Consider the following 9,076-nt stretch of genomic DNA (forward strand, 5'->3'; position numbering starts at 1 on the left):
AAGTTTATTGGGGACTTAATTCAAATTTGGGCTCTGCAGTCTGATTCTACTGGTGTCATAGTATATTTTTGATATATGATAAAAAAATAGGTTAAAAACAGTTTAATTGTATATGTAAAGTGAATTAATCCTTTTAAATGAGAAAGTAGATTTAAGTTTCGAGAATGGTTTTTCATAAGGATAAAATATTTCAGTTTAGATAGTGGTATGTAAATCAGAATTACCTAAGATTCAAAATTAAGCACGTTTTCGTAAAAAATCGACAAACGAACGTTTCAATTGTACGAATAAGCGTTCAACTGTGAATTTTTATCGAAAATTTTCTATCGAAAATGTGCTTATTTAAGATTGATGAACGAAAATTTGTTAAACGATTCGAATGAAGCACATAAGACAAAGAACTTATTCTGTTCCTATAAATCCTTTAAATTTACCATTCTCGAAACTTCTGGGTTACTTTAGATGGAACAGATTTACTCGTTCCGAGTCTTTCCGCGTTTTATTTCGATCGAGCTTCGGACAATATGACAAAATTGAGTAGGTACACGTTCCAAACGGATTTTTCTGGAATTCAAGCTATGAAATAATAATGTGAGGTTTTCATTGAAGTATTTAAAACGAAAAAGAAAATTGGTATTTGTTGTGCAATATGGTGGAATTTCAAAAAATACATTAAACGTGTCTCTAGGAGCATTTTGGCAAGCGGCCCAGGTCGTTCGGAATAAAACGTGGAAAGACAAGGATAAAAAGTTAATATGAGAAGTCTAAAGTAACACAGTTTGAGAGATCTTAAGCGAATTATGTGAAAAAATTCGCTCGTAGTATTGAATTAAAAGTAAAAGGGCTGATATAGAAAGCCTGGAGAGTTAGCAGACAGAAAAAATTAAATTAACCTTAGTTGTCAGCTACGGCCGTTAGATGGCGGTAGAGAGACATAGTATAGAGGGAGTACCTCTTGCGGCGTATTCGTGCATTATAGATGATATACAGGCTATATGAAGCGGCAGGGGCCGACAATGATGTATAGGCACGTTTATATACTCTTAACTGAGTGGTAGTAGAGGAGGACTCTACGTATGGCGGTACAGGCCAGATAAGTTTCTCAATTGCGGTAGGCAGATTGTGAGACGGAACGGTACAAGTTTAGATTAAAACCACGAGGGGTGGTTGTTGTCAAGCTGAGCGCGAAAGCAAGTAGTCATACACACACACACGCACACACACACTTACACTCGGACTACAGGGGCCGAGAGAAAGCTCGCTGTTTTACTTCATTCTTTATCTGACCATTGAACGAACAACATCTAAATACAAAAGTGAAAGAATAAAGAATAAAGGATAGTTGAAACATAGATTTATGCTACAAAGTCGCCTGTGATATTAATCGTTTAAGTTTTTTCTAAAAATTTATTTTTCCCTCCCTCCCACTCCCTTAAATTTTTTCATCAGTATGTTTTAATTTTATAGCATTTTCTTTATATATTTTTTCCTTTTCATAATTCGTCGGTTTTTTATGCACGTGGTTTTTGATAGGGCAATAATAGATAGTTTTATGATTCAAATTTCAAATTTTATGTTATAAGACTTAACCTAAAATTTTTATAGGGGTTATTTTTAATGTCGATTCGATTTAATTCCTTTAAATAATAGTTTTTCATTCATAATGCGTTGTTTATTTTATATGAGTTCATTCTAGATTTTTGACTTATATTATATAAAATTTTTCAGATTTTTTATCATAAGCCTTTGTTTCTATCTCGTACGGCGCATATTCACACATAAGATGGCCGACGGTGAGGATGAGATGCAGCTGCCACATTTGGGTGACATAGCCCAAGAATTGCCGGCATTTGAGGATGAAAACGGTTTCGAACCTGTATCTCCAGGTATTATTTTAATTAACAGATTATTGGCTATTAAGTATAGAGTTTTTCTTGTAATCACGTATCTTGATATAGACCTATGGTTATATACGTTACATCAATGCTTGTTTTTTTTAAAAAAAAAAAAATTTTTATTCGACTCGTGCATACACTTGTTTAAGGCACAGTAATATATAAATTTACGTTAGCTGAATTGCAAATCTGTCGACTACATTCATAGTTTTCTCATTTTGGACATGTTTTGTTTAGTTTTAACCATTCAAAATAGCATTTGCAATGTATAAATGAAAATCGATAATGGAAATAGCTTTTTAATTTTTAGCAGCGGACGTAGATGATGATCCTGCCGTTGATAGTGACGAAAGTGTCCATGATCAAGAGGATCAGATTGACGCCGCTCATGCGCAGTTCCATGAATCACAACCAGCTCCTATGATGGATGAAATTGCGGAGGCGGATCGAATGAATGATGGAAACGGAAGAGATCCAGCGGAATTGTTGGCCATGCTAGGTGATGATGCACCAATGGGAGCCAGACCGTTTCGTGCTTCCACACCTCTCATTCCAGCACCTCAATCGTACATTCAACAAGAAAGGGCCAGATATGGTCAACATGATCATGTTAATAGAGTAGCACAGCATCACCCTCAGCATCTACCACAGTGTCGGCCTGGCCCAGTTCATTATCCATCTCAGAATCAGGCAATGAATTTTAGTAATGTTAACATAAATGCGGCACCATATATGGCAGGAGGCGCGGCAGCTAGGCCACAACCGCAGCAAAACGGCGAACGCATACGCCATAGGTCGGAGGAACTACCCAGAGTGCCGACAAAATCAGCTCAGTCTGTCATGCCTCCACGCGGTACATGTCATGACCGAGGATCAGCGGCTGACAGGCCCTTGTCTGTCGATAATTCGGGTCAGGTACCAAACAGTGCTCTTATCGACGTGATTCGCATGCTAGTCAGCGACAGAAATCAGAAAAACCAGCAGAGCACCAGTACTTCCCAACCATCGACCAGCAATGGTGTTGGCGGTGTTCAGCAACAGCAAGTTCAACAGCAGCAGAGGGCTGGCATGCAAGCGCCTCAAGCAGCCAATTTTCAACAGGCTACGCCGTTTCCCCAAGGTTGGCAGATGGTCGCGTTACCAAGCAGAAGACTTGTCGCAGGCGTGCCTACAAAAACGAAGCCGCCCGGTTTCTGCCTAGTACATTATGCTGTTACGCAACAAACCAGACTGGGAAAAATAACTGAGGTCAATGCGCAGAATTGCCGTGACTCCAGTTATTTGAGGTTGATGCAGAAGACTGGCCTCGATCTATTGTCTGTTCAGAATTATATCGAGGTAACATTATTACAACTATTCGACAATGAGTATCGTTCACAGTTCTAGTCTTCTCTCCTTTTTTACAGTTTTTTCGAATAATTTTTTGATTTCACAAGTTATATGGCAGTGGGACTTGTGGTTATCTTTAATACTATAGATCTTAATAAGCACTAGAGCGGTTTATCTAAACAATGTAATATTTGAGGTTGTTGTGGTATACCACCATATTTGATTTAAGTACCGTTTAAGTGATATAAGAATTTGTTACGATTTTAAACTATAATTTAGGATGCAGTTCGCGAGCTTTACAATTTGTATTTGCCCCCTGAGGCCCACGCCACCGTCCATCGCAGTATGGAGTTCTCGCTTATGGCCATCGAGCTGCTCAAGTTCATGAGTCTCTACATGAGCTTGACGTTTACAAACAGCCCCTCGGTGGTTGTCAAGTTTGCCTGCAACGATAATCGTGAAGTTCTGCAGGGTGAGAGGCTCACCAGGTTAAATACTTTGCGCAAGGAGCATGAAGAAAGTGAGAAGCGCAGACGGGACAGAGAGCGAGAGGCCAGGCCATCTGCGAAACGTTTTACTGGCACGTGCCACAATTGGTAAGCGTTTAAATTTTTTAACATACCTTTTTTGCTGCCAGTTTGAATGTGTTGTAATGATAATTGGATCTCGATTTTGCGTGAGCAATCAATGGATATGCCAATAGATAATCAAAGAAGTTTTTCTTTTTGAAAAATACATAGTTTAGTTTTTTAAAAAAATATATATATATTCGCAATTTAACTTACTATTTAGCACAGAGTTTTTTAGTTGTTAAACTCAGCCGGTTTAATGATAATTATATTTTCAGCCAGAAACAAGGCCATAGAGCCTCCCAGTGCACAGCTCCTAAGAAGAAGGATTGAAGCGAGGCTTCGAGTTCCCCGGCCATAGCGATACTTCCATCTACCAAAGCCGAGGAACTCCTCATTGACGATGTTATCGCTCCACTCGATAACGATAATTTACCTGACACAAAAACTATTGACTTTAACTCCAACGGTAACATTGAAATCGACGACAATACTTCTGTTAAAATTGTTACCAGTGACTTAGTCGTAAGTTCTTTAAGTGACATATCTGACCAAGAATTTGCGGCTTTTATTGACAAAGAAATTGACCGGTTGCAAGACCTGGGTTTCGGTCCAGTTGCAGGAGGGATCCATGATCCAAAGGCCCAGTTATTTTATAAACAGATTTTAAACGCCAGTGATTCCGTTTTAGAATTATTAAGAGACGGTTATAAACCGGACATAGTTACTCCTCTTCCTGAGGCGACAGACCTTAGGAACAACATGAGCGCGTTGCAAAACATTCAATTCGTTCAGGCAAAGACAGACAAATGGGTTAAGGAGAACATTGTTAGGAAAGTCGATTATAAACCATATTTTGTCAACCCTTTGACGGTGGCGTCAAAGTTGGATAGTGAGGGTAACGTGAAATTACGTCAGTGTTTAGATTTGTCACGTACACTGAACGACTGTTTAAGACAAGTTTCTATGAAAATGGAGGATATTTCCATGGTTCTTCCCAGAGTCACGCCCGGCTGCTGGATGTCCGTGTTGGACATCTCAGCGATGTATTGCCATTTGGCATTACATCCAGAGTTCCGTGGTTTATTCGGCTTCGCGGTTGTCAACGCCTCTGGCACGCGGGAGTTCTATGAGTTTTTAACACTGCCATTCGGCACAGGTTAGTTTTTGTTTTATTTCCTAATTCAATCAATGGCATTATTTCGATGCGCAAGCGTTAAAACGCCTAAGGATAGCGATGCCTATTGTCTTAATGAGTACAATATGAACTGTATTTGACAACCTTATGCATACCAAAAACCAAAAAACGAGTGTATAGTTTTTGTTTTTTACGTTTTGGTAGTGTTTTTCTTAAGAAATGATCGAGCGTCGAATTTAAATTGTACATATTTTTTAAAATTTGATCCATAAGAATGCAATATTTTTTGTCAGGACCAGCCACATACATAATGAATTCTCTGATAGTCCCCATACGAAGATTCTGCCACGCTCGAGGCATAGACTTGTCAACATTTGTTGATGACTCGTTCAATTCAGCCTTGTCTAAAATTAAAGGATTGGCCAGCCTTAAGTTCATAAAATTTGTGTTCGAAAGCACAGGCTGGACATTAAACTTATCGAAATGTGTCGGGCCTACTACTTCTTTGTGTTACCTGGGCTTTAATTTAGACTCAATTTCTATGAGAATCAGTGCTCCCCTAATGAAGATAATAATTCTCACAAATGACATTAACGCTGCCATTTCAAAGGCTGACAAGGTTGGCGTAATATACGCCAAAGAATTAGCGCATATCCTTGGCGTATGTTGTCACCTTCTCCATTCTCATGGGAGTATAATGAGAGTGGTGACTAGAGCATGCCAGCAGACACTCGGATTGACTGTTCAGGAGCATGGATGGTCCGGGTCTTTAGCTATAAACGATAGAATGTTACAAGAATTCGAAATGTTGAAGATTTATCTAATAAGGTGTGTACATTCGAGTTTTTAGTTTTCGAAACATTTTTAAGATTTTTATGCTGGCATTTTACGAATGTTTTGTTTAATTTCGGTTGCATTTTGACGTTTAGTTAAATATGAATATACACTTAAATATTCTTTGTTTTTATTTCAGTTTCAACGGACAACCTGTCAACAAGTGTAATGTTGTCATCAACATTATCCAACCTGCGAAGCAGGCAGTTTTGCTGGAAGCTGTAGATCCTTTAGACATCACACAGATAGAGTCCATCATGGTCTCTGATTCAAGCGAATCCAGAGCTTATGTATTTGAAGCGGAGCAACTTCGTTTCATTAAAGAGTTTCCATTTGAATACGACGAAATGCAGCAGTCTAGCACGCTGCGAGAGTTGTTGGCAGTTGTGAAAATGTTTGAACAGGAGTCCTTTCTCCAGCAAAATAGACACAAAACAGTGGTTTGGTGTACGGACAATCGCGGTTTAGTTAGTATTTTGAACCGTGGCTCTAGAGTGGAAATTCTGCAGCGCCATGTGATAAATATAAAGTTAGTTCAGCTACAATTTAACATTATTCTTCTGCCAGTATGGCAAAGGAGGAGCACGCTGCTGCTAAAAATCGCTGACGAGGGATCCAAAGTAAGTAACACCGACGAGTGGTCGGTAGCCCTCGAGGATTATAATCTAATATGTGAAAAATTTGTAGTTATGCCGGAAATCGATCTCATGGCCAGCGCGGCCAATACAAAATGTTCGGCGTTTTATTCAAAGTTGCCGGATAAAACGGCATTAGGCACTGACTTTTTTATACAAGAATTGGATAATAAGCGTGTCATGTACTTATGTCCTCCAGTTAAAGTTATAGTTCCAGCATTACATAAGATTTTGAGTATACCGTCCGCCACTATCGTTTTTGTTATTCCCTTTTGGCAGTCTGCTTGTTTTTGGTCGCAGTTTATTGAAGCTGGAAAATTTAAGTCTTTCATAAAAAGAATTTTTGTGTTTAAGACCTTTTTTACATCAGAAGCAGCAGATTGTATGTTTAAAGGGAATTGTAATTTTTCTATGATAGCTTTATTAATTAAGACCTGAGTTGTGTATTTTCAGCTAATAGAAATGTTTCATTTATTGGGCCACGATATTTCCTTGAAAAAATTTGAGTAAATATACAGATAAGACTGTATTAGATCATAAGGGGAGGTTAATTTCTATTTTCGCCATGACGGAAAGATGTAGTAGGACTCAAAGATATTTTTCATTCGTACCCAATAAAATGATATCATTTCCTTGCAGATATAATTATTTTAATTTATGTATTAATATGACTTGTAAATCTAGAATTCTGTAATAACCATACAAGTCCAAAAAGCGTAGGAACATGAAAAGCATTTTTTATTTTATTTTAGACACATTATTCTAAATTCAGCTAGTTTGTTTGAGCGGATTAGATTATGTATACCTATTAGAGAAATCCTGCTTGTTTTGGACTTTTTGGTTTGTTATAAATATTTTTATATTCATCCCTATCTTGTTAACGTTCGGTCTTTCCATGAAAGTGCAATCTGAAAATTATTCTAGTCTGTGATACGCTTTGAAAATTTAATATATATTTGTGGCTGTTTCAAGAAATGGGTTTACAATTTTAATATTTGGCCTTTTTTAGTAATGGATTCCGAATGGATTCATATTTGTGTATATTGATTTTTTACAAATTAAACTAGTCTTTCGGAGATTTGTTATTTGATTTCTCATATTTGTATACCCATTTCAGACTTTTTATTAGAAGAATCCGCGGCAATCAGTTTAAAATGGGTCGCGCCGGATTTGATCCAGCTTATCGGGCCAGAGGGCAACAGAGACCTATGAGAGGCAAGTATATTTGTTCATATGATACAAAATCGGGTAGCAAGACAGGAATCAAATGTTTTTTCGGCTTTAGGATTGATAGCTTTTAATCTCAGATCTATGATACAACAAACAAGAAATTTTTGTTAACGTACAATGATCGGTTTCGACGCAGGTTTTTCTTTGCATTCAATTGGATGAATAACTTTTTCCATAAGAGGCGTTTAACGTGTAAGAAGTTCGTTTTCTACTTAGATCTATAGTTAATTTTAATCTATATTTTTAGTCGGAGAGGGTCTTCCTGCTCGGATTTCACAAAGGCCAGCTCTGAGAATCATGAGGGCAGCGCGAGGCCTGAACTTATCGCCGACAAAGAGTCGAGATGCCAAACTATACACGTCGTCCCGCGCCCAGTCTACCACGAGTGTACATTCACAGGTAGTGGAGGTGTTCCTCGCCTACCTGCGCAAGAGGAATCTACCGGCAACCACGTTCCAGGAAAGGGTGTTGCAGGACTTCATCCATTATCTTGAGGATATAAGGAAGCCTTACTCTTTTCTCAAACAAGTTTGTGGAAGCTTGAAGGCATGGTCATATATAATAGATCAGCCTGTTTCGGAGTTTTCACAACGTGTGTCGCGGCTGTTGGAAGGAGCAGTGAGAAGAGCAGCAACGGAACGCGCCCCCGTCAGAAAAGCCACGCCCATTCCTAAGGGTGTTCTCACAGCAATCATGCGCAAGATAGTTTACGACTATGACTCCATCTGGGACATTCCTCTGCCTTTTTTCCGAGCGACGGTGGCAATAATTTTGCAGTTCCACACATTTACTCGCCTCGCCGATCTTGATCAAGTGAGGGCTTGTCATATAAGCCAAGATCAAATAGGCGGGGTGGAAGTTCTGCGAGTGATCTACCCAAAGAGGAAGAATGATCAAGAGCATGAAGGATGTACAAACCTGTTGGCTTCAGAGGGCGGAGATTTGTGTCCCGTGGTACTGATTAAGAAGTATTACCGCAGATGTGGATTCCAGTTTATGGGAGAAGGGATCCTGGATGAAAATTTCTTGTTCTGTAGAACTTCTACCATGTGGCTGCCAGGTGGTAGACAAATTGTGGCTGACGGCAGGTATCAACTTTCGCCACAGACTCTTTTGAACGATATTACGCAATTGTGCCGTCAAGTAGGATATTTCGGCCCAGTGGGCAGAAAATCCTGCAAAATGTCTGGGGTTTCCGCAGCGTGCGAAGCCGGCTTGTCGGACGAGGCGTTGAGGGATAAGGGGAAGTGGCGGTCGATTGAAATGTCCCGTATGTACCGACAGATGACGGAGCCATATCAAATGGCTTTGTCGCGGTGCATTACAATGCAGGACGACCCACAAATAACGGATTTTGCGCGGAACTCCGGTCAACCAATTTATCGCGGGGCGCAAAACTCTAGGTCGGCTTCCCATCCCCAAGTCTCGCGGCGCCCGTCCCCAAGC

At 39.4% G+C, this 9,076-nt stretch overlaps 2 protein-coding genes across 2 annotated transcripts; both read left to right on the forward strand.

The window, feature by feature from the left end:
• Window positions 1–1,705: 1,705 nt before the first annotated feature.
• Window positions 1,706–3,867, forward strand: LOC145315802 (uncharacterized). Its single transcript, XM_080155893.1, has 3 exons — window positions 1,706–1,886; window positions 2,206–3,233; window positions 3,504–3,867. Exons 1-3 carry the CDS (start codon window positions 1,784–1,786, stop codon window positions 3,822–3,824), a joined length of 1,452 nt encoding a protein of 483 aa, XP_080012019.1. The 5' UTR covers window positions 1,706–1,783; the 3' UTR covers window positions 3,825–3,867.
• A 133-nt stretch (window positions 3,868–4,000) lies between these two features.
• Window positions 4,001–7,085, forward strand: LOC145315803 (uncharacterized). Its single transcript, XM_080155894.1, has 2 exons — window positions 4,001–4,952; window positions 5,905–7,085. The coding sequence occupies exons 1-2, from the start codon at window positions 4,556–4,558 to the stop codon at window positions 5,988–5,990; spliced, it is 483 nt and encodes a 160-aa protein (XP_080012020.1). The 5' UTR covers window positions 4,001–4,555; the 3' UTR covers window positions 5,991–7,085.
• The last annotated feature ends 1,991 nt before the right edge of the window (window positions 7,086–9,076 follow it).

Source organism: Acartia tonsa, chromosome 4, assembly GCF_053477335.1.
Source record: "Acartia tonsa isolate MP-2025a chromosome 4, ASM5347733v1, whole genome shotgun sequence".
Lineage (NCBI taxonomy): Eukaryota > Metazoa > Arthropoda > Copepoda > Calanoida > Acartiidae > Acartia > Acartia tonsa.

What these genes read in the sequence shown, in the direction of transcription:
- LOC145315802 (XM_080155893.1), top strand. Translation starts at nt 1,784, where the DNA reads ATGGCCGACGGTGAGGATGAGATGCAGCTGCCACATTTGGGTGACATA. An exon ending in TTTCGAACCTGTATCTCCAG is followed by an intron (nt 1,887 to 2,205) that starts GTATTATTTTAA and finishes TTTAATTTTTAG; the next exon opens with CAGCGGACGTAGATGATGAT. An exon ending in CTGTTCAGAATTATATCGAG is followed by an intron (nt 3,234 to 3,503) that starts GTAACATTATTA and finishes ACTATAATTTAG; the next exon opens with GATGCAGTTCGCGAGCTTTA.
- LOC145315803 (XM_080155894.1), top strand. Translation starts at nt 4,556, where the DNA reads ATGAGCGCGTTGCAAAACATTCAATTCGTTCAGGCAAAGACAGACAAA. An exon ending in AACACTGCCATTCGGCACAG is followed by an intron (nt 4,953 to 5,904) that starts GTTAGTTTTTGT and finishes TTTTTATTTCAG; the next exon opens with TTTCAACGGACAACCTGTCA.